Genomic DNA, 25,980 nt, shown 5'->3' with positions numbered 1-25,980 from the left:
ATTCGGGGTCATCATCACTTTCCATTGCCTTTAAAAAAAAATCAATAAAGTAAATCCAGACGGTGGGCAAATTCAAGAATTAAACTAAATTTAAAAAATAATGAATTGATATAGACACTAAGACATGCTTCCCAGAAAAATAAAGAACCCAGAATTAGATATCATTGCTGGGGGACGCTCTGGGATGATCCAGTTTGAACCTCTGGCTTTGAAGGTGGGGACGCCAAGAGTGAGTGTGATGATGTCATTTGTCACTGATAGCCCTGGGGCTAGGTGCCAGCTCTAAGGCCAGTCCTCTCAGAACAGACCTTGTTTTCTGTTTTTTCCTCACAGCGTCACAGCAGAGTATGTCACTGTGTCTTTACACCAATGGTGCATCATAGGAAAATATACACTCCATCTCTGACGTCCCTCTTTGCGCTGGTGAAGCAAACCAGCTTTAATTACACGAGAAGAGAATTCTGTGACGCATTATCAGTAGTCTTGATCTTAACCATTCAGACTGCAGAGATTTCCCGAGACAACATAGGAAAAATGGAACAAAGGTTATAAGGGCTGCAGATGTGGCTACTGGAACTCCAAGATGAGAGAGGAAATCCCTGACCCCTTTCCTCAGAGGGCCAATTCCAGTAGCTACCTGAGTGGTACTGTAAAGTCCCAGGGAGAAGATCCCATGCACACCAGCAGGGGTCCCATCACAAGAAGCAGCCAGGAGTCACAAAGGCCCTCCATTGCATCTTCCCTCCCTGAGATTCTTGTGAAAGACACCACATGGGGCCCATGGTTGGTGTTCTCTGTGACCCTCCCTTCTTGAATTCTCTAGCCAAATATGACAAAATAGGGAGTTTTGTTAGGTGCCTTTCATTCCCAAGGGATCTTCAAATTCTAACCAGCTTCTGTTTTAACATAGCCCGTTCTTAAAGATTAGAAATAAAAACACTGACCCTCTGCCCAACACTGAAACAGGAACTTATCCTACGTGTCCCTAAAATGAAACAGCAGTGAGTCTGCATCTTCTGGAGGAACACAGAACTGCGGAAGCCAAGCATTAAGAGGCATGGCAGGGCTGGGGGTGGATCAAGTCTTATAGAGTCACTTAAACACACTCACTAACAAACAGAATTTGCTACCCATGAAGTTGTGGGGTCTACGAGAGAAGAGAGTCAAGACAAGGTGGTAGAACAGACTGATAAAGAATTGAATGCTGTTTCTGGGCTTTAAGATTAACAGTAGTGTTGTGGGTTGAATTGTGTCCTTCTCCCAAAAATCTGTGTTGAATCCCTATGCCCTTGTACCTCAGAATGGGACCATGTTTGGAGACAGACTGCTTACAAGGGCAATCAAGTTAAAACGAGGTCATTAGGGTGGGCCCTGATCCAATATGACAGGTGTCCTTATAAAAGGGGGCTATTTGGACTCAGAGACAGACACACACAGAGGGCAGGCAAAGTGAAGACACAGGGAGAAGACGGCCATCTGCAAGCCAAGGAGAGAGGCCTGGAACAGATCCCTCCCTCACAGCCCTCAGAAAAAACCAACCCTGCTGACACCCTGACCTGGACTTCTAGCCTCTAGAACTGTGAGACAATGCATTTCTGCTGGGGGGCTTAACCAGCCAAAATTAATTATCACCAGGAAAAAAGAAAGCCACAAAGCTTATTCAGAACAATTACCATGTAAAATAACCAAAACCTCAAGACAATTTATTTACTCTCTAAACAAACACTATCTAATAGGATAGAGAATTAAAGGTCGGTACACTTTAAAGGTGACAGAATTGTATATGTTCCAAGTAAGGCTATTTAAAAATTAACTGTTAGAGTGGAAAACAAGATTTTCTTGACCACAAACTTTTTACACCATGAGTCTTAAAAACACATATGAAATAATGTACAAACACAAGAGAATAAAACATGGAAAGTTATTTCCTTAATGCCTGATGAATACACTGGGGCATTGACAAACTCCTGTGAACACAATTCACGTGGAAGCTTTTTATCTGATAAAGTTGATTAAAATTCCTTTCATAATATTATGCAGTCTAAATCAAAATATCTGATAATACCCTTAACTGACAAAAATTACCAAAAAACTCCAAAAACCTATATAACAATGCTGGACTAGAATACGAGAGCAAAGCTCAATAAAAAGCCAGCATGTAATAAAACAAGATATTACTGTGTAGAGAACAGAAATCAAACAATTTTGCCTTATTATAAAAGCGCCACTTGTTAATTTATCACTCAAATAAAAACAGCAAATGTAAGCAATAACTCATCCTGACTGGAGAGAAAGCATCAAGCATTGAACTTGAAAATTACTGGGAGTTAATAAAGGTTATCAATAGGTAGGGTTGACCAATTTCATTTCATTAAGTAGGTCAATATTCAATAGTTCCACAAGATTATAACAAGTGAATATCATGTAAAAATGGAACTCAAAATAGCTCTTCTTGAAGAGGAAGTAACCTGACACATTTTCTTTTTGGAGTGTAGATTGAGTCTAGCCTGTGTTTATTTTCCTTCTGTCAAGTGAGACAAATTATCTATATTCTATTTACCTTAAATTGATACTGTAACGTATCACGCTGTACATTACAGCCATACAAGACAGGCTGAATGCAAGCTTGATAGTCAACATGAGTCAGGAGGAGATAAGGGGTGGGGGCGGGGAGGAACATGATAGTTCTGCTCTTCAAAATCATACGTAAAAGCCTATTGTAGTGTGAGGTTCAGAATAAACCTTACTCTTCTCCCTTTGAGGTAGCAGTTGTGTTTTTTCTCCATTCGCCCCTCTTAAATTTATTCACAACTCTTTAATGATATGTGCGCTAGCCATTGAGTAAAACGCAGAAAGATTGACAGCGCTCCTGCTCATTGGTCAAGCCTGATCTCACCAGGTCCCTGCAGAGCTAGCAGGCCAGCACAGCGTGCCTGAGGTGTGACCACATTAGAGGGCCAGAGAATGAATGTGGACATGGAGGGAACCTTTTCCAAGGCTGCATTTGTATCTAAGGCACGTCAGAGAGAAAAAACGTTCCAGAATATGTATAAGATGGGCTTTCCTAGATGCCTTCAGGAATACTAGCTAGCCTCCTGAAGCTGGTTTTTAAACCCATGCAGGGTTCACCTTTGACCTTCCCAGGTTTGGTGGGGAGGGTGGCGAGGTTGCCCTCTGTACCTCTCCTAGAATCCAGGTGCACTGGAAATGTCAAAAGGGAAGCAGCGTCTATTTAAAAAACTGAACCATTCTGCATGAGCTATGAAATTACAGAAAAGTAAAGCCTTTAAAAAGCTTGTAAAAACTCGATGTATCAAAGAAATTGTGAAAATGCAGAAAAGCAAAACTCCTTTTAAATGTAAAATACATTAAACAATCTATCAAAAAACTTGGAAGAGAGACAAAACTGTTATGTACTTTTCCTCAAAAAGTCTGTTTTCTTCCTATTACCTTAAGAAGGGAGGTCCTAATTTACCAGGCCAATTAATAGCTCATGGCCACACTGAGAAACAATTGAGTGACTAAGTCAAAGATCAACACTTGATATGATGCCCTGACTTAACATTCATTCAGTAGAATAAACATTCTTTAACTGTTTGCACTTGTAACATTCTACCTGGAGAAAAAGGAATACTGTGTAATTTTACCATACAAATTCAACATGAGATAAGAGATGTAACATCATCCTACCCAAAATATAACATATTTTATGGGTTTCCCTCTTCTCTTTGATATTTCTTAGCAATATGAGTTAAATGCAACATATTTGCATGCAAATAGGTCCAGAGATGTCAAAAGTTTGAATCATACTTTGTATTATGGAGGAAATGTGATAATACATTTATTAACTTAAAAAAGGAACCCAAATATACATGTGCACCATCTATAAAGGAAATATAAATTACCAGGAACCCAATACACTGTCAACTTTTAAAAATAAAAACAATCTTTATGCCAAAAGCTTTGGGGAAAAGAAAACGGTTCTTCATTTTCATGTCTACTATATAGAAATATTGTTTTTCTCTGGCTTAATTTGAGCTATTTTCATACAGAGTAATGAAAAAGAAAAGTCTTACATTGTTCTGCATACTGACTGTCACTATGTAAAATTCACTAACTGCTGGAAAGTTCCTGGCAGGTTAACCCTCTCCTCCATCCTTCTGTGATATTTATAAAAACATCTGATAGTTCTGTGCATCCATTTACACTTCATCAGAAAATAATAACGTTTATACAGTTTTGTTGGATATGATTTCCTTCTGCAAGGGACAGTCTTAATACGAATGGGGTCGCCCATTAAATTTGAAATGCTTTAGCCTTTTGGTAGACCAGACATATCTGTTATTTAAGGATCTTGTAGGCCACTGACTCAGCAGCCATTTGATATAGTAGTTGTTTAATAAAGCCCATTTATGTCCATCTTAGCCTCTGCTAGGTTTGCACACAGTACAGGAAAAAAAGAACATTACTTAGTTTTAATTTCACAAGTAAAACAACTGGAGAAACAATAAGCAGCAGATAAAGTCTTCTTCCTTATCAATTAAACAGGATAATTTATTTTGCTAGATTTCTAGTGAAGAGAAATTGCCAGCATTTTCCTCACTATTGTCCACCATTCACCAGGCATTGCTTTGTTAAAATGCTTCCATTAACTAACATGAACAATAGTATGGCCATGTTCATTTAAGATCAAAAAACAAAATAAAAAGCGAGTGAGTGTGGCACCTCTCCCTAGAGCGAAAACATAGCCACAAGACAGGAAGAATGATGAAGCATCCTCGGTGTGATGCCGCCCTGGAAATGAGGCTTTAGGCCAGCCATGCTTTGCAAATTGCAGCCTTCATGACGATGCCTGTTTCCCAAACGCCTCTTTCAGCCAACACGTTCTCAGCCTAACATTTGTCAAACCTCTTCTTTTGTTAAGAGTTAAGTTGTCAGCTTCTAAAATGGCTTGCCGTTCTATCCACCTTCCTTGATGGAAATGTGAAAAGTGTGAGTTACTCCCTTTCACAAAGAATCTTGTCAAGAATCCTGACTCCAATCTGACTTCTCCTCCTGGGGAAAAAATTCCACCTTCTGGAAACTTAACAAGCAGTGACTATTCTATCATCATTCTGCTCCACAGAAATAAAAGAGGTCAAACCTGGAGAGAACCACCCTCAAGCAGGGAGTAACTCAATAGCCCTAATGTACTTGTAGGATCTGATCCTCAACAACCCGACCGAGCAAATTCCTTTACTCTGACAAAGGGAGATTAACTGCAAATGCAATGACACCAGCCAATATTCCCCCCCCCCACCCACCCCGTGCTGAAAGAATGATAAACAAACAAAGAGCTATCTCCACCTGAGAAATGATGAGGAGGACATGATGAATGCCCAAATGTACTCCAAAGACCAATGTCCTCAAGAAGTATACCTCCCCACCCTCCCAGCCACACCTACCCACATCTCCTCCTGTGTAAGTGCACAAGTTCCTACCTCCATCAAGTTAAATTATCACGAACTATTTTAATTCTTCTAAACACTGACTTCACTGTTTTGTTTCAAACATCCATGTCTCCTCTTGGAGTCTATTAGAGCCTGGAAATCAGATAATCCATCTTCTCTGCCTGTCGCTGCTCTAGACTCAGAAGGCCTCCGAGGATGTGCTTAGAACACGAAGGTCGCTGTGAAAGTCGACCACAGACGTGAATGGAAATGAAACTGGAAGGGTGGTAAGTTCTTTAGTGCTCTCACTGAGGTAATGGGTCAACTGGTTAGAAAAATGAAAAAAAAAAAAAGGAAGGCGATGCACTGGTATTCTAAGTGCCAAAACAAAATTAAGATATGCTTTCGTGGTACTCTGAAGATCTATATATAAAAAAAGGATCTTTTTTATTCGGAGGGGTGTACGTGGCTTACATGAAACAGACAAAGAAGTGAAGACTAGAAACTACAGGTTTTAGAATACAAGATCTAAGACTAAAGTACTGAATGTGAAATTTGCTTTTTTTAAATAATACAAGTGTAATGAATAAATTGCCTCCTTGGAGGTCGCCAGATGTACAGCTTTAAAGAGGTAGCCAAAGGGCCACCTGGTGGTGTAGTGGTTAGGTCTGCACATTCCACTTTTGCAGCCCAGGGTTTGCAGGTTCAGATCCCGGGCGTGGACCCACACACTGCTCATCAAGCCATGCTGTGTTGGTGTTCCACATACAAAATGGAGGAAGACTGGCACAGATGTTAGCTCAGTGACAATCTTCCTCAAGCAAAAAGAGGAAGATTGGCCACAGATGTTAGCTCAGTGCCCATTCTCCTCACACACACACACACACACACACACACACACACACACACAAGTAGCCAAGTACCTAATAATTAGAATACTATTTTTTCAGATACTAAAAGTCCTCTAATTATGTAGTGGCTGCTTAAAAAAATTAGAGAAGTTAGAGTCTAGTCACATGAGGATATAGTAATATATATCTATTCATATAAAAGAGGACCTTAAATTTTAAAAATCAGTGAAACATAACAGTGGCATTTCTGTACAAGTACTTTTTAAACAAAGACTAAGAGAGCCAGCCCTGATAGCCTACTAGGTTCAAGTTCCACACTCTCTGCTTCAGTGGCTGGGTTTGCTGCCTAGTCACGGAACCACACCACCTGTCTGTCAGTTGCCGTGCTGTGGTGGTGGCTCACATAGCAGGACTTACAACTAGGATATACAACCATGCTTGGGGCTTTGAGGAAAAGAAAAAAAAAACACTAAGAGTTTGACGTAGCATCTTATTTAGTTAATAGTCCGTGTTTTGGGCTGGGAGAACGAGAATGGGAGAATGAGAGGACAGAGAAGCTGAAATACAGGAGTAGTTACCATTCTTATATTCCCAAGGAGGGGACAACAGAACTCTGAGGGAACTCGCCAAGTGCCCCTGTGCTCCCAGAGCTCAGCGCAAGTGCATTCTCCCAGAAGATGCTCACAGAGACACCTCTAAAACCAGTGCATGGGGTACTGACTGGTCCCCCTAGAAAGGGGACAATGGCTCTCCTATGCTTACTTAAGATTTTTAATGTTGACCTAACTGTATAAAAGATAATATAATTCCCCATGAGGAAATCAAACACAGAAAAAATAGCTGGTAGGCAAATTGCTTAGATTACTCCAACCCTCAAATATAGAATGCTAATAATAGAGATAAGAATATACACATCAACTATGTTACTGATTAAAATGTTGTATCACACATTCCCTTTCAGATATTAACTCATTCAAAGCAACGCACCTCTCATTCATCCAGAATCCTAACCATGTTCAAATAAATAGAAGTAGTTTGTAATGGCATATAATGGTAATTAACTGCCTAATGATGACTCTGAGGTAATACAAAATCCATAAATTCACAATTTAATCTTTTAAAATGAAATTAAAATTAGATGCACTTTCTTATGCAACACATTCTAATTCTCTGTAAATTATAAATTAATGTATGGAAAAATAAAAAATGGTTAACTAGAATTATAAACAAAGTATTTCCTCCAATTCTGGGTTAATAGGAGCTTGTTTGTGTATTTTTATTTTTGTTAAAATACATACAATGATTCTAAAAAGATACACTACAAACCAAGCTCCCATTTACTAACAAAAAATTAGACTTCTATCTAAAACCGATGATAGCGATGATTAACAATTTAAGAGCAACAAAATGAACAATAATCTGTTAATTTGCGATTATATTTTCACACATTTTCATAATTAACTAATTTCCAAGGCTGAGCTATATTCATTTTTTAAAAACTATATATCTATAATAACTGCACATAACTATGGGTCTCATAAAACAATAACACATCCTATATTTGTCTCATTTTACTCTTAAGGTAAGTCTTCAAGATATATTTTAAATGTCACGGTATTATCTTAAAAGAAATCTAAACCATGCTTTAAGCTGCTTTCATATATGAGGATATGCTCTCATTTCGGTCATTTTAATCCATTTAGTTTCAATGCCATTGTCCTTCACAGCTCCTCTTCTTTGTGATCCTGTCACATGGAAATATGAGCACGCTAAGTCCTAAATGTGGGACCACCACAAGCATGGCATCCAGGGAGGAGGGCTACAGAGCCACGGCTGGCCAATCATAGGCAGGGATTCTGCCCTGTCAGTCAGTACTGACCCACTAACCCCAGCACAGGTTCAGTCAGGGCTGGGGGCTGGGTGGGGCGGCATTCTTCTGACACCAAAAAAAGAGACTCCTAATGGAACATGACCTTTAACAATCCTCCAGCTTGCCTCTAATAGTTGGCTGCTAAATTCTCAAAAGTTGGTAATGGACACAAAAACAAATTAAACCTGACTATGGATTTTTTCAAGTCTTTTGAATTTTCTTCAAACTAGAGGTAACTCGATTGAGATGAATGTTCACTTCAATGTGGGGGGGGGGTGGGATGAGGGGCCAACAATGACAGAAGATGTCACAACAGCAGAGCAGGTGCAAGTAGCAGAATTCCCTCCAACCCCGACACGGTGAGGAAGAGAGAGGTGGGAACAGTTAGGTTTTGGGGCTGGCTCTCCTCAGCTACCCTTGTCCCAGCACCAGGGCTTGAGATTTTGATGCTGCGACTTCAAGCTAGCTGATTCCTCTGCCTTGGTTTCTGCCTTTCTTCTCTTAGAGAGATTATCATCTCCCATGAGCAAAAGCTTCTAAAGAATAGAATGATGCTTCCTTGTATTCTCTATTGATTTTATAAATAAGCTGCTTCACAATTTTGTTCATAACATTTGTTATTCTTTGCATTCAAAGGAGAAAAAGGTATGTTCTGATCTTGATGTGTCTGGAGAATTTCCTTAGCACCACGAATATTCAACTAATATAATACCTTAAAAATTTTCTATACAAAATTGGTATAAATCTCCTTTGAAATTGTCACTTAAAATAATCTATAAATACAGGGACAACTACTACATGTGGTGATTAATAAAACATTTAAAAATGTTATGAACTAACTGCCACCAATACAACATCACATGATGGTTTTTCAAAGGGCATAATTACAAATAATATAAAAGCACAGTCTATCACTTTAAAAAATCATAGTCTACTTACTATTTATACGTCTCGGAACGGATATATTCAAACACATGGGACACGCCAAGCTGGAACTGGTCAGCAATCGGGGTTACCCAGGGATTGTTCTCTGCTTTGAAAACCTGCTTCTGACCCGTTAAATCTAAGTTTCCTGAAAAAAGGGAGGGAAAAAAAGGCGAAGGTCATTTCATCCAACACAGACCAGGATAAGAAGTCCTGCCCAGTAACCACAGGAAATCCTAAGTGCCTTTTGGGTCATTTGATCTGATTTTTTTGAATTTCTTACCATAAATCATTACCGGTACAGAAGCAAAGTTAGTGACAGTACCCTAGTCTGAGAAATTAAGAACAAAGGAAGGAAGAAAGGAAGGAAGGAGGGAGAGAGGTAGTGGAAGAAGGAACAAGGCAGGAAGAAATTAACCTGGAAGGAATTCTTACAAATGTAGCATATGCTTTATTTTTCTAGGTATTTGCTACAGAGACTAAAATGACCCCATCCAAGATTGAGAGAAGTGTTAATATTAGAACCTCCTGAAACTCTGTCTTGACAATGTACATCACTGCTTGTGCAATTCTGATCTAAACCAAATCGGATCAGCACCACTTTTTTCATCATCCAAAGCAGACTATGAGTCAAGGAAGATAAGAATATCGCCCAAGTAAAATGATTATTGCATTACTCAGGCACCATAAGCACATCTCAGAATCAGCACTAAATGAATCTCGTTAACATGGTAATGATAGAAACTCACATTTGTATAGTCCTTATCACTTTACAAATTACCTTTTTTAAAGCATTTCCTCATTTGATTCACCAGCAATCCCTAAGGTCAGTTATTAACATCACTTTATCGGTGAAGAAATGGAAACTTGGGGAAATTAAGTAATATGTCCAAGATCAGAAAACACCAGAATGGGGATCTGAACCTCAGGCTTCTGACTCCAAATCTTGTAGTCTTTCTATAACGGCTGGTGAAACGTTCAAGGTTACATGTCAATGTAGATAAACCAAGGATGAGTTAACGAAGGTAGCATTAAAAAGCCAGCAAGTGCCACTCATCTGTTGATGATCTGTCAACTCTATTCTTTTTTTCTTTTTGGTATATTCAAACATGGAAAAGGCAGTGTGCAAAAGAATTTCCTATAACACGCTCACCTAGGAAAGAGAGACATGCGGCAGGCAAGGTTAGCAGCAGAAGATGTACGCGGTTTTACTTGGCAACAGACCCACCAAAGGCCTTTCTCTAAAAGTCCTACTGAGGAATTCCATTCTCAGACTCCTGGTTTACAACCCAAGCCTATTTGAACACAGATATCCAGCAATTATTCTTTCCAAGACACAACCAAAGTAACATGTTTGTCCTTTTCTGAGGCTGTACTGTCAATTTTGTCATAACTGGTAACTCAAGATAATTGAAAACACATTCTGGGATGCAAGTATACCATGAAGCACATAATTTCCTAGTTGATCTGAGCTTTAGAAATGAAAAGGTAAATAAAAATTTTTACTAGAAAGATGATGTAACATTTCTTCTTAAAACAACTGATACTTTGAATCTGTCTTCTTTTTGGTATATGAACTTGTAACTACTCAGAAAAAAATGGAGAAAGAAAAGACCAATATAATAGTGTTTACAATTTCATAAAAATACTCACAAAGAAAATAGATACTACTAAATATTAAGAGTAATTCATCATGATATTTCCAAAGCTACTTAGAATTTGTTGGTATTAAGTACAAAAATAAGCAGATACATTTCTCTCCAAGATTATCAATATGTCAATTTCTTCAACTTAACAGTTAAACATTGTTAGTCAGATGTTAAATCATTTGGGAAATTAATGGGCTTTATTCTCTAAACCATGAATCAGAAAACTGCCTAGAGTAATGAAAATCTAGGACTTGCACATATTCTGCTCAGCTGGGTATCTTACCAGGTGTGACCTTGTTGGCAATGGACTGGCATCCATCTTTCTTTTGGTTTTACCTTTACTTGGAAAGGGGGGTTCATTCTTTCCCAAGAATGCAATTGATTGCTTGTTTAAATTTCTCTATAATTTTTACTTCCTCTTAGGATTTCACTGGTTATACTCTATATCCTGTCTTTCAGATCATTCTCATTACTTCTTTTTCTCCAATTTCCACTTCTCCTAAAAATGAATATAACAGAAATTTCTGGAAAAAGTCTTCCATTTAAAAACAAGTCTGTATTTCTGAAGTGTTTTGTCTTAAATGTGTATACGGTGTATACGTTGCCCACTGTTCTTAAGACGCATGGCCATTGAGAGAAGGGCCTACATACCAGGCAACAGTACCATGGTGTAGCAATTCACTAATAAGTTAGGGGTGGAGGCAATTGAGGTGAACACATCTGTCTTAAAACATTCGCCTAATAAGCTATCTATGCTTATACAAAACCATCTTCCCGCCTGTAAGCTCTGCCCACTGACCTCAGCATAGAATCAACTATGGAAAAAAAACCCTGACACCTTCAGAAAAATATTATGTATTCCAAAGTGGATAAGGAAAAAGAAGCCATGAAAAGTATAAATTGCACAAGGAAATGAAATGATTCCTAAGTAAAGGGGAATCTCCGTATTTGTGGCGACTCTGCCCTGAATATCTTTCTTTCTTGTCCCCTCAAATTGGTCATCCTAATGAGAAATACAGTCTGAATTTCTACTGGGTAGAATTTTATCTGTTGAACAACCATCCTGGACTCTCCATCATTTACCTGTTACCATGGATTAACTCAAATGGATTGGCTTCCCCTTGATATCTGGTTCAGACAGGAATCACAGGAATACGATTTTTTATTTTTTTATTTTTTTCACTCTGGGGAAGAAGAGTGGCGAGAGCTATATTTGAAGCACAGAGCATTTCTCAGCAAGCTGAGAGTGAGAGCAACGTGGACCCAGCAGAGGGCCTAGGAAGGACCCCACAGAGAAGGCTCAGCTATTCCAAACTTGCCCAGGAATGAGTTCCAGGGGACAGCAAGAGAAAGAAGATTCTGCATCATAAGCTCCCTTCCACCCAGGTCCAAGGCTTGCTCCAATAATCCAAGAGTACAGGTATCTTATGAGCAAAGCAGGTTTTAATGGAGTATCCTTGAACTTAACATACAGGTGCATATTTCTGTGGGAAAGAAGAGCCTGCCCTTTACTATCAACAACCTATTAACCCACTTTGGAAGGTACACAGCCTCTTGTTAACCTACTAACAGCCTCTTACTAAGCCGACAGTTTTTTCAGGGGCAATCCTCTGAAAGTAACATACTCGAGTTCTACGCTCCCTGATCGCCACACACGGAAGATAGACCTAGGGGAATAATGCCAAGAAAGGTCAGCCGTGTTCTCTGGGCCCTTCTGTCTGCAGACTCTAAGCCCCTGGAGATCTGTCAATCCCCAGCAATGTCTCTATTTACGTGCTGTCAGCGGAGACAGAAGAGGCATAGGGGGTTGCTAACGACATCTGCTAACTGGAGCAGGCAGGAAACGCTGGATGCGAGCTAGACACACTCCCTTCAGGGAAAAGGAGTCTTATGCTGATGTCTGAAAGTTGGGGCACACGGAGAGGACCACGGGCTATTCATGGGTATCTTCATTTACATCGCTTCAAAGTCAACTGTACATTCTAGCTGCAGTGGGGGTGAGGAGTGACTGGGTTACCCTCTCCCACCCCCAATTGTTTATTTTAGCATCAAACGACAACGCTACTGAATCAAATTCACGGGTGCTTCCTAGAGCTACCAAACTGAGCAGCCTAATAGAAAACAACAGTTCAGGTTCACTGGGGGAAAAAAAAAACAAAACAATAGCTTTATGGTTGAGGCTGTGCTTTCTTTTTAACAAAGAACCATGAAAATCATGTTTAATGTCCATAGCAAACCTTAAAGCAGGCAGATGACAGAGATGGAAACCGCACGAGCCACACCGAGCACTGACTCTTCAGAGTTATAACCGGGCTTGGCATAACAGGGTGTACTTATTTTGTTTCTCAACTTAATGTCACCGGTGGATAACACAATCTCTGCTTCTGTGCAGTTCTAATCCTCCCTGCCGACTATTTGTCTCCGGCTCTCTAACCTCACTCTGTGCCAGCCTGGGATGCAGCAATTTCAAAAGAGGGTTAATATAATTAGAGTAAAGCTGGGCCATTATGCTGTGTGAAAGGAGGACACCCGTCTCCTATTGCCCTAGCAACAAGTTACCCTTGCCTCGGCAAGGCTCATCTGTCAGCTGTCGGAGGTGGGTTCCCTTTTAAGTAATAACATGCAGGAAGCATCTTAGCCCACTGTCAGTCAGGCAGCAAACGCCCTGACTGCCGCACGCTCCAGTGCGTCTAGTTAGAAGCCCTCACCCAACTCTTTTATTAGAAGCCCGAGCGGCGCGCCGGTGGTGTTCTAACAAGGATCAGGCAGCAGGATTAAGCACTGTGACAAAGAGGATCTAATAAGCTAGAGAGTGGTGCATCTACAGACACGCTGACTGGCTCCCAGACAGAGATTCACTGTGCTCACTCTTCAGCGGGAAGGCCCGGGCCACAGGGGAAGCCAGCCCGCACCACGATTAGCGGTGACCCTCTGACCAATGCTGCTATGAAGATCATATATCACTCAGAGGCTTATTCTGCAATTGCAAATTGGATTTTCCATTTTATTACCTGCACAAGGACCACATATGCTTCCTCCCAAAGCCACTAGGAGAGTGAGCGTTGCCATGCAACTATAATTTTGTAAATACTAAATCATGCAAAACCCTCATTCTCCTTGCTAGTTACAAATGGGATTGAATGCAATAGGCAACTGCCGCCCCCTTAACAAGCACGCTCATTTTCACTTATGGAAATTGGTTGTTTTCATAATCACATGGTTACGAATTCTTCCCGAGCACTCAATATCCTGAAACATGTGGCCTGTACCATTATTTATCACATATTAAGCAGGCGACGGGATCTGGGCAAATTTTTCAGGTCATCAAAGCAGCATTCCCTCCCTTCCTAATTCCAAAATACCACAGGCGCTTTTTAAATTAATGCACTCTAAAAGCCAGACTATCTCACTCATAAAAATCTAAGGCCACAGACTAACAAGGTAAACTTAGCAAACCATGCTGACTGGGGAGTCCATCATTAGTACGCTAGAGTCGCCCAAACTCAGGTAATTGATTCGCTCTTGAAGGAGTCTAGTTGGGGTATCATGACAGTTGAAAGATCATCTCTGCTCTGCAGTGAAGCCACACGCAGAAGCTCACCACAAATGACTTCAAAATAAAAGCAACGTTTAGGGCCGTGCCATATATGAAGAGATATTCTACACATAAACCTCTATAATTCATACTGCTATGTACTAGACTACTAATTAGAGAAGTGCATGATTCTAGATAATAGCTGAAGATGGATGGTTCCTACTTTTTCATTTCTTTAGCAACACATTTTACTGAGTGGAAAGTGATCAGAAGGCTTATAAAATGATGCTTACATTATAACAGTTAATGCTTGCAGTGATGAAACACTAGAAACAACCAGAATGTTCAACAGGTGATAAGCAGAATAATGTATGCTACAGCCATACAATGAAATGTTATGCGCTATTAAAATGAATGAAATAGACTTATTTGTACGTACTGACCTAAAAAGAGGTCTACACTATAATAAAAAAAAAAAGTTGAAGGGTATACTAAATCTGCTAGGATTTAATTTTTGAAAAAAGTACAGGGGAAAGAAATCTCGTTATGGATGTATGAGAAAATGTTCATGTGAAAAAGAAAGAGAACGATACATATCAAATTGTTAATGCTGGTTTCCTAAAAGAGGGGAGAGTAAGGTAAGACAGGGATTTGAACCAGCAGAACAAAAGGTAAACTATTAATTTTCTCTTTCGAGAATTTCATGTTATTACAAGTATGGATTATTCTTATAATTAAAAAAGAATAAAGTGCATTAAAAGGAAATTGTCAAAAACAAGTTCAAAATACATGAGATAGACTAATTAGTACAAAGAAGTGCATCTTATTTAAAACGGCATCATCTGACCACAGGGAATACCTTGCTTTATAGGTGACGGTCTGGGAGGCCCTAACTGGACTGAGCATCTAGGTCTGAAGCTGTTTCTCTTTCTGTGCATCATGAGTGCAATCAAAGCAAGCTGGGATGCCTCATGACAGCTCTCAAATTTATTCCGTGGGGAATTCGAGGCCACAGTGTCATTCTGGCAACTGTCTGCCATACGCTTTCTGGCCACACATTTCTATTTTTTGTTCAGTTAATATATACAATGCATTGTTGCTCTATGCTATGTACTTAAATAAACTGTTACTCTTCTGATCTGCTCAGGAGAAAAGTATAATTTCAATAAAAAAGATTTGAAAAAAAAACAAACCCTGCCAAACGGTTCCAACAGAAGCGGCATGTGATCTATGCGTGTGCTGGTGTGAATGGTCTAAAAGCCCTTTTACCAATGAAGAAAAATAGCATTTTACGTGGTTTCCCTCTGGTGCTCTTCTAGGCCATTTGATATCTGTGTTCCAGGGTCGGACGGAATAGAAGTGTCTCCCAGTCACCTATAAGTATGACTACCCAGCAAGAGAGCAGGGGGAACCCCCAACACACACCACCACCATTGCTTTATCGTGCAAGTCCCCTTCTATGGATGTTAAATAAATACTTCATGTTTTAAACCTGGCCTGATATTCGTGTCAGATTTCCTAATCATTCTTCTCAGTGTGGGAGGTAATCTTTTCTTCTGCTTGCCAGATTTCCCTTTTATTGCTTATGTAATACTATCAGCTGTAGACAAGAGCTCAGTGGATGTGGCCAGACCTGACTTCTGATCCCAAGTACCATTCATCAACTTCGCGATCCAGAGATTTTGGATAAATCCTTTTGCTTTTCTGAGTTTCAGTTTCCTCATCTGCCAAGGCGGGGGTAATAGGACTAACTGATAAGATTGTGGACAGGAGCCAAAAAAATCATATAAAATGGTTCTATAAACTGGAAAACACCATATAAATATAAAATATTCTTTTCATTATTCATCATTATAAATGAAATCTGCAAAAGAGATAAAATGCATATTTGAAAACAACTTGCCTAAAACAGGGGCTCACTCAAGGAATTCATAACCTCTTGAAACTGAATGCACAGTAAGTCTTTATATGCATGATGGCACTCTTCTGGGAAAGGGCTCCCGTTCATAAAGCTTCTCAAAGATCTGGGATCAAAAGTAGGTTTAACAGGGGCCTGCCTGGTGGCATAGTGGTTAAGTTCACATGCTCTCGTTCAGCAGCCCAGGGTTAGCAGATTCAGATCTCAGGCGCAGACCTAGCAAGGCTCATCAAGCCATGCTGTGGAAGCATCCCACATAAAACAGAGGAAGACTGGCAAAGACGTTAGCTCAGCAACAATCTTCCTCACACACACACAAAAGTAGGGTTAATATAAAATTTAGGAACACTCATGTCATTTCCTAGAAGGCCGAAAGATTTCTAAACACCAGCAGTCTGCAGCACCCCCCTGGGGTAAGATCCCAGAGGGCACTTCCTCACCCTGATCCTCAGTTCATGGGGGCCGAGTTAGGACATCCTTCTAATCACCTGGGAAGCTGGAAATGTCAGCACCAAGGGAGTCCCAGTTAACCTGGGGACCCAGGGAGAAGTCACTGATTAACGCAACATAAACTAAAATAAATATATGTTCAAGGAGTAAGTTTCAGTATCGCAACTGTTTATAGGATCGATTAAGTTATCACAAACCAGCCTTCACCACAGCTGTTTAAGTTAAACATATAAAAGATGGCTGCCTTAATGATAAAACATTTTTTCAGCTAATTTAGCATTTAGTTAACAGTCTGTTTCAAATCCCTTCAACAATTCCCTCACTAGTCAGATTTAATATTAATAACAGTGTTACTTAATTGACTTGTGATACTACAGACAGAAACAATTTGTTTTTCTCTTCCTAGAAGGCCCTCTGATCCTCAGTAAATCCCTAAAGCTGGAGGAACATGGGCTCACCATTACACCCAGGATGCCCAGCTATTTTTATTCCAGAGCACACCTTTAGAAGAGGTGCAACCCCCTTTCAACAAAACTTGCAGAGTCTTTGTTAAGTGAGGGGCAGGCAGGATGGGAAGGGCAAAGTTTTAGAAATTCACAACCTGAATGTCTTAGCACCTACCATTTACATTTGTAAATACAAAACTGTCAGCCACTACAAAGACTAGAAAGTGTCAAGTTATATTCTACTCACTTACAATTCATAAACATCCTCCTATCAAACTGGCACATGTTCAAAAGGACTGCAATTCCGAAGTTAGTCCAGGGTTCAAGGATTGGACACTTCCCTTCACTGCTCGTTACAGTACAAATTGGCATCTCTTTTCTGAAAGTTAATTTGGCAATATATATTAAGAGCTATAAAAATGTTCCTACTGTTTGACCTAGTAATTCCACCCTGGTAATAAATTTATGCTAACGAAATAATCATAGATATTCACCATGATTTATGAATACAAATTTTCAATTCAGTGTTGCTTGTGCTCCTCCTGAACATCTGGAAACAAGTCAAATGTCTAAGGGGTTGGTTAATAAATTATGAGACACTCATAGGATGTAGCCATATGATTAAAAATGTTTTCAAATAAAATTTAATGACATGGGGTAATGGTCATGACATAATATTGAGTTTAACAGTAGGCTATAAAACTCACATAGTATGATAATACGTTTTTTAAAAAAACATAAGTATATACACACACGCTTAGGAAGAAGAGTAGAAGAAAATACACACATAAGTATATACACCCATGAATAGAGAAAAGACTAGAAGGAAATATATTCAGAATCTTAACAGTGATTATTTCTGGATGGTAGGATCATGAAAGTTAGCTTTTTCTGTGTTTCTCAGATTTTCCAAAGCAGTGGTTTTCAAACTTGAGTGTGCATCAAAATTTCCTGGAGGGCTTGTTAAAACTTTCAGTTTTTGACTTTAGCAGGACCTGGGTGAGGCCCCAGAGTTTGCATTTCCAACAATTTCTTAGGGGATGGTGATGTTTCTGGTCCAGGGACCATACTTAGAAAAGCCGCTGTTTACCAATAATCTTGGTGATCATTCTATACTGTATATCAAATCATCGTGTTGTATGCTTTAAATATATACAATTATATTTGTCAATTATTCCTTAGTAAGTTTAAAAATATTTGAATAAAAAGCCCTTGAGATTTTAAATAAATAAGCAAAAGAATATTAAATCTATTTAGAGTACTGAAAAAGAAATCCGAATTTTTAGATACTTCTTACCAGTTCTACTAAAGATGTCAAAAAAAAAACCCCTAACCCACAAACCAATGAATGCTGACCATTATCATCATCATAATGATAACAGCTATTATTGGTTGAGCATGTACTATGTACCAGATGTTGCTTCAAGAGCTTTGCACATATTATTCTAAGTAGTTACAACAATCTTGCATGGAAAGTACTATTATCTCATTTTAAAAATAAGCATCTTAGGGAAATCACTAGATGATTATGGAAATTGAAACTACCTAGGGAAATTTTTGATCAGACGAAAAGGCAGAATAGGTTGGAGTCTGGGTAGGACCATCACAGAACAAGCCACTGGGGACAGGTGAAGGGTGGCAGGTGACAGGGCCAGGGTGTGGATGTTGGAGTGGTATATATTAATCTCTCTCCAAAAATGGAAACTTCTACACTACTGCAGAGAAACAGCCACGACTCATGTGTCACAATGTCCATGGCTGACTATAAGCACTCTGAGAGGTCTCACATGCTTCTGATAGTTTTAGGGGAAGACAGGGGTGGAAGGCAATGGGATTATGCCTCCCTCACTCCCATCTCCTGCTACCTCCTGCCACACTGTGACATCAGGCCCAAATGAAGACACCGGATCGACGTGACCAACAGATCTGAGATTCTTCCCTTTTCACCCAACACCTGTAACGGTACTTTGAGAGTCCGTGACTACAAACATTCGAACTGTAACATTACTTAGATGGGATCTGTTCAAGATCTGGATGCAGGTACAACTCGAGAACTGATTAAAGAACATCTGGATGGTGTGAGGGGTTTGTGAGGATGGAGTCGTACACATATCCAGATTTTCATCGACTTTGAATTTCCCAATTGTGTAAAAAGAGGAAATGACTTCTTAGATAACTTCATAGGAGATAAAAGGTCAAACAAATATAGGCTGATTCAATCAGCATGAATACAATCACATAATCTTAATAATAATTATCTTAATAACCTTCCCAAATGGCAACAACTCATCTTTCTAATGTCCAACCTCAAAAACAGTTGCTAAAAAAATACAGCAATTTTCCAGCCAATAGGACTAACACTGAAGTTAAAATGTCGTCGTAACATATTACTAGGCACTTGCTCATATGGAAGTATGAAATGAAATTAACTTTATTTTTTTATTTATATATAAATACCCTTGAATCCAATTTTATTAAAGGTTAAGTAAGGGATCAACCTACTACACAGAACCTAAACTTAAGTTATATGTAAAAATGGCTTGTTTCGGCTTTGCTTCTCGCTCGAGAGCTTATATTTTTATTACTTTGGTGCCATGTGTTGCACTCTCTGCAGAGCTGGAGATGGTAAGAGTGCAGATATTATGTCACATAAAATATGTACTAAGATAATTAAGAATTGTGAGTGACACAAACGCTAAGTCTACAAGGAAAACTGCAACAATTGTAACGTAATTTCCAGTGAATTCAAAACTATTCACACTAAAAAATGCGCCAAATGTTTTTTAGTTTATGTACTGACAATCCATTTTAATGTGTTTTGATGAAGCTTACTTTCACTTATTTTCAAGTTTAACAATAATAGAAGCAAGATGCAATGGGAAGAAAATCACAACTCTCTGCAAGTGGTATATCCTTGTGTGTAAATACACAAAGACATGTAGACACCCACCTACACACTCACCCTACTTCAGGACTTAAGAAATACGATAAAAGAAAAACTGCATGCCATTGCAGAAGAACCATGTAGTTGAAGAAAGAAATTGTTGTTTCTACTTTTACAGATAACTATATACTTTTCCTCAGTATAAGTGATATAAGGTACGTCAACATCTCAAACCAACATAAACAAGAGTGTCTTATCATCTCATGCTAATTCAGAGTCAAGCATAAGCCAAAGATATAAACTAATGTGTTTCAAAAATTTAACAGTAAGGCTCAAGAAAAATGAAAGCAAAATAACTATATATACAACTCAAGGAAAAAAAAGTCTTACTCTACTTCCCAAGGATTTCCTTAGACAATTAACCAGTCCTGAAATGAAAAGGCACTCACTATAAATAACAGAGAGAAAAGGGAGATTTACCACAATTTGGGAATTCGGGTGAGATGATTACATCAGGAATTTGTTTCCAGTATTTTTGGCAAGCCAACTGTCTTGGGTTAAAAATACGCAATACCGTCACAGTTAACAAACAATAAAAAAGGAAATTACTATGATACTCTCTACTCAAGGGAAAAAACAATCAATAAATACAAAATTGTTTTCAATGTGTGAAGGTGTTTCAGAAACTCAATCTATTTACAAAAAATTAGAGCTCAAATTAGCCTAGCCCTGGCGTGGCTCCAGGCAATGGCACTTGTGAATAACTCTACTGGTTGCTACTGGTTTATACAGTGTTGTCAACCCCGAAATTCCAGCTTGCTATGTCAATTCCCAAACTTCAGACTATCCTAATATTCCTTTTCATTATTATCATGAAAACTGGTTTGAGAAAATAGAGAAATAGAATTAATGTATTTTCAATGGCAAGAATTGTTCTAAACAAAAAATTACTTTAAGTAGTAAGTAAATTATTTATATGTGCCATTTTATACATTATTCACATTTATCATTTTATTTAATCTCCACGATCTGCAGACTGAAAGGCATGTTCACATGGGAAAAATTTTTGTTTGGTGGTAATTTGACATCAACAAAGAAGAACAAATGGCGCCCTATGGCTTAATCAAGACCCAGGCCCCCTTAGTCAATGATGTAAATTTAAAATAGTAAATGATGACGTCTAGGATAAACAACCTGGGCCCTGCACAGTGGTCAGAATCATGGCTTCAACTTTCAAACAATTGTGCTTTAAAAACAATGTCATGCAAAAATCATTCACATGTGAATATGATGGAAAGTGAGACATCGAGACTCGCTTCCCGTTAGACACAGTGTGTGACTTACTCGCAATGACTCAAATGTACCGTGGCCTTTCTTGCTTCTGCACCTACCCAAATGCCCTCTCCCTTGCCACTCCTGACAAACCGTCATTTCACTCAATGTCACCTCTTCAGAGAAGCCTGCCTGGACTTCCTCAGTGAAAGGCGATCCCTGTGATTTTTCTATCACAGCACCTATCTGTTTGTTTCACAGTACTTACTACATTTCATAATTATCTCGTTGGCCTTTTTTTTTCTTGGTCTGTTTCTCCAACTCCACGGTAAACTCCATGGACACAGAGGCCATGATGGTCTTGCTCTGCATGGTGCCTGGCACCAGTTCAAATGCCCTTTCTCAGAGTTTCGTCCTTGCTCCTCTTATAGCACTGACTGCTGGGTCCATCCTCCCATTACATAACCACACTGGAACTATAATCACTTTGCTTCCATTCCGGCGTCCCTCATTAAAGAGGATGGGAATTCCATCTTACTCATTTTTCTCTCCCTGGTGTCTTGCATATGATAGGAATGTGCTTTTCAAATGGGATGAGATTTGATCCCTCTAAGGCTGTCTCTCCCATGATCTAAAGGGAAAGGGTGTTAAAAACAACCATACACTTGTTGATCTACAACTCACCCAGCCCCCACCACAGATTCTGCTATGCCCCCTCTGCCGCTCCGTTGGACAGTAATGACACCTCAGAGATGTGAGTGAGCCTGCGTGGAACAGAATGCCTGGGAAGAGCAGAGAAAAGAGACAGAAGGTGCTGTAGCAAGCTCTCAAAGGTGTGCTGAAGTGGCTATTAGCACGCACTTACATGCGTGATTCAACTTCACCCAAACACAAAAAGGAAACAAAACGTTTGGTTTAAGCGATTATCTAGTATTTTGAGAATGGGGAAAACGCTTTTTATGTATTTATATACCAGAGACTAGCCTTGATGCTTTATGCATACGACCTCAGGCCTCAAAGGAATCTGCAACCTGAGGAGGTGCCTCACAGTTAGGGATAATGAGGTTTAGAGAGAATTCCATCATTTCCTGAAGACCAGAGAGCAGTACACGGGAGTGCTGGGATTCGAACCAAGGTCTGCTCCTTTCTACATGCCACGGGCAACTGTCAGAAAGGACTAGTTTGTCTGTTTGCTCATTTTCTTCTCTTCTCCTAAGTCTTGCCTATTTTTCCTCCTTCGCCTCTAAAGAAAAAATGATAGTGACAACGCCAAACATACTCTGATGCGCATCAGGCTCAGGGCAACTGGCTGATGATGCCTAAAACAGCATAACCATGGTTATGATATAAAATGTACATAGCTCATCATATGAAATAGCCTGGATAGCAAATAAACAAACATATATATTATATTATATATTTTATATAAATAAACATATATTATATATATTATATAAATATATATTATATAACATATTAATATATATTACATATAAATATATAAACATAGTATATAAACATACATATAATATATGCTACATATATTATATATATATTATACATATTCCAGAAATACATCTATAAATATAAATACCAAATAGAAACCAATATCAAATAGAAATGCTCAGAAGCACTAAATCGCTACAGATATTGGTGAATTACACAGATGATGTTTGAGTATTTCACAATACAAAACAACACACATATCACCAAGAATGTTTAGGGAATGAAAAAGTCTTATTAATTTTATAGTTAACTCAGGTTAAGCAGAAAATTCTCCTTACTTCTATTCTTGCTAAACATTTTCTCATGTACTGGAGTTTCTCATATGAGTAAGTCTGCTACATAGAAAATGAATTATTCCAAACACGGCAACTCTCTCTTTCATGCGTGTACATATGCACGTGGAAGTGGGCGCACACACACAACTCCAGATATCACACTGGTTTTCAGAAGTTATTTTATATGCCACTGTATTGTTTGCTAGTCCTACCATAATAAAATATTGCAGACAGGGTGGCTTAGGCAACAGAAATTTACTTTCTTCTAGAAGCTGGAAGTCTAAGGTCAAGGTGTCAGCAGATTCGGGTTTTCCTGAGGCCTCTCTCCTTGGCTTGCACTGTGTCCTCCATTGTCTTTCCTCTCTGGGCGCAAACCCTGGTGTCTCTCTGAGTGTCCAAACTTCCTCCTCTCATAAGGCACCAGTCAGACTGGATTAGGGCCCAACCTAAGGACCTCATTTTAACTTCATCACCTCTTTGAAGGTCTTATCTCCAAATACTGTCACATTCTAAGGTGCTGGGGTTTCAGGTTTCAACACATGGATTTTAGGGGGGCCCAATTCAACCCACAACAGCCACGATATTCATTTTCTTAGTAGTCAAGTAACTGGAGAAGCAGAGAGAAAATCTGCTCTAGATATCTGGTTCTGACTAATCAAGGTACTTATCTATTCACAAACATTTGTTTAGTATAGTTTGTGTCACGATAAAGAAGAACTGTTCCTAAGGTGTTCATGGTCTAGTGGTTCAAATGGATACACACAAAAAAGATAATCAGAACACAATAGCACTTGATCTAGAGCGGAAATGGTGGCAGAGGTAAGGAATGACTCTCTAGGGGCCAATGGGACTTAACCAGATACTTAATCAGTAGAATCTCTAGGAAGAGGGGAAATTCACCAGAAGCAAAAAGCAAAAACCACAATGAGAACAGGGAAGAATGGGAGTCTAGAGAGGTAGGCAGGGGCCAGATCATGAGGAGCCTGATCAACCACACTAAGGAGCTTGGGCTTTATCTGCATATGCTCTGAAACACCAAAAGGTGTAAAGCAGGAAAGCTGTAAGGTCAGACCTCCGTTTTTTGATAGAGTACTTTACTCATTCTGTACAGAAGAGGAGTCTTTGCCACAAAGACACACAGGAATGTGACAGTGAGTTCTGAGCTGTTTCCCAAGCAATTTGTTACTAAAGAGAGTTGAATGATCTATAAAATGTTCTTTATAAATTAGGCTGGATCCAAGACTAACCCTCTAATATCAACACGCTCATACATTTGAGCGAGAAATGGGCGGAAAACAACTAGTGTACCAATAATTGCAATGGGAAGAACGCTCTGGTAACCCTTATCCATTTCCATATATTTCCACTCAAATCCCAGACGCAACATTTACCAACACTAAGACTTTGGACAGGTCATTTATTTATCCTCTCGGCATCTCAGCTGCCTCTTCTGCAACAGGAGGATTTTAAGTGCTTACCTCATAGGGTTCCTAAGGGATTAACAGTTATTTAACGTGAAGCTTTTCAAACAGCGCCTGGCACACAGCAAGTACAACAGAAATGTATTCTATTACTACCACGGTGATTGCTACCACTACTCGACTACATCACAAAAAAGATAAAAGATGAGAACTTCTGATCTAGAAAACTGATTTGAAAAAGCAAAGGAACTGATACCCAGACTTTCAGTTGGCAAACGTATGAATGGTGGTGCCCCCAACTTAAACAGAGAATTCCAGAAGAAGAGGAGAAGTGATAGCACTATTCCAGGTGTGTTAGATGCGATGTAACTGTGGAACATCAAAGTGGAAACAGCCACCAGGCAGTAAGGTATCTAGTTTGGAATATCAGGCCAGAGAACTAGCTGGGTTGAGAATACGGAATTAGGATTCATGAATAAAAATACAAAGTTAAGCATCTTCAAGATACAGGCCATATAACACAGAAGAACCCAACAGACAATATTCTGGATAATATAGGTTAGAGGAAATCAAGCTTTCCAAAGACCACACTATTTGTATGTAACAACCTACTACATTTTATATATAATTTATTATATGAATTGACGTAATTTGAGCTGCGCGAGTAAAGTGCATGGCAGTCTGACTTCAATTATTCCTCCTGGTGTTTTCAACTCTGGGTACCATTTTGGTGGATCCAGAAAGAGAAGGATACGATCAGATATAAAGGTTGAATTTCTCTTTAGTTGTCTAATATCCAGGCTTTTTTTTCATCCTTTGGATAAAATCTTTCCTTAAACATGTTGCTGTCACTTTAAATCTTTGTAAACTGTGTATATTCTTTAAAGAAATACTGCTCCTTTGTAAAAGTTACGGCTGTATCTTCAGGGGGCTGCCCCATTGGCATCAAATTAAGCACAAGAGAACAAAAAGCACCTCACTACAGTCCAATGAAGCAGAGAAGCAGGAGCTGTGATGGCAATTTTCAGACGCTTTTTGATGATGAATGATAATATTAAGCTCCTACGCAAAGGCAGCATACAATAATTCTCCATTCCCTGATATTAAAAACCTATAAAGGAACATAAAGCTAGCCTCATACTATAATTTACCCCTTCTGGTTAAAGCACTCTTCTGAGATCAGCAGCTTCAAAGAAGAATGGGAAGTTTCAGCTAGAGTGGCAGGTGTTCTGGGCTACCGTAGGACAGAAGAGAGGTAGATCTGCAAAAAGATGGACACAGACGGGTGGAGGCACAATGCCAGTGAGTAAGATGGAAGAAGGCCGACTGAGGTGGCATGAAAAGCAAACTGAAAAGTCAACCCACGCTTCTCCCATATTGGTTAATCTGCACCACGAGCCTTAGATTTTAAAAGTACTCACTCCCAAGGTAACTTAGGAGACATCCAGTTAAACAGGATGGAATGCAAGCATTTTCCTATATTCTCCTTCCTTAAAAATCTACTGGGAGAAGGGAGAGAATGATTTCTTAAATGAAACAAGTAAAAAGTC

The 25,980-nt window shown here is 39.2% G+C and overlaps 1 protein-coding gene across 3 annotated transcripts in view; it reads right to left on the bottom strand.

Annotated features, from left to right (window-relative positions):
- The window catches only part of RSU1 (Ras suppressor protein 1), a 308,922-nt gene that overhangs the window by 206,865 nt on the left and 76,077 nt on the right, over positions 1-25,980 (bottom strand). For 2 of the 3 annotated variants that reach the window (XR_011499323.1, XM_014841718.3), the window contains exon 8: positions 9,090-9,222. The exons of the other annotated variant lie outside the window; for it this stretch is intronic. Coding sequence is in view for 1 of the 2 variants with exons in the window: in XM_014841718.3 (XP_014697204.1) it covers positions 9,090-9,222 (133 nt within the window). In the remaining variant the exon portion in view is untranslated. The remainder of the gene's footprint in view (positions 1-9,089; positions 9,223-25,980) is intronic. 3 annotated transcript variants of the gene reach the window in all.

Source organism: Equus asinus, chromosome 29 (assembly GCF_041296235.1).
Source record: "Equus asinus isolate D_3611 breed Donkey chromosome 29, EquAss-T2T_v2, whole genome shotgun sequence".
NCBI classification, from domain to species: Eukaryota; Metazoa; Chordata; class Mammalia; order Perissodactyla; family Equidae; genus Equus; species Equus asinus.
The sequence above is the reverse complement of the archived record's forward strand: the minus strand, read 5'-3'. Positions and strand labels throughout refer to the sequence as shown.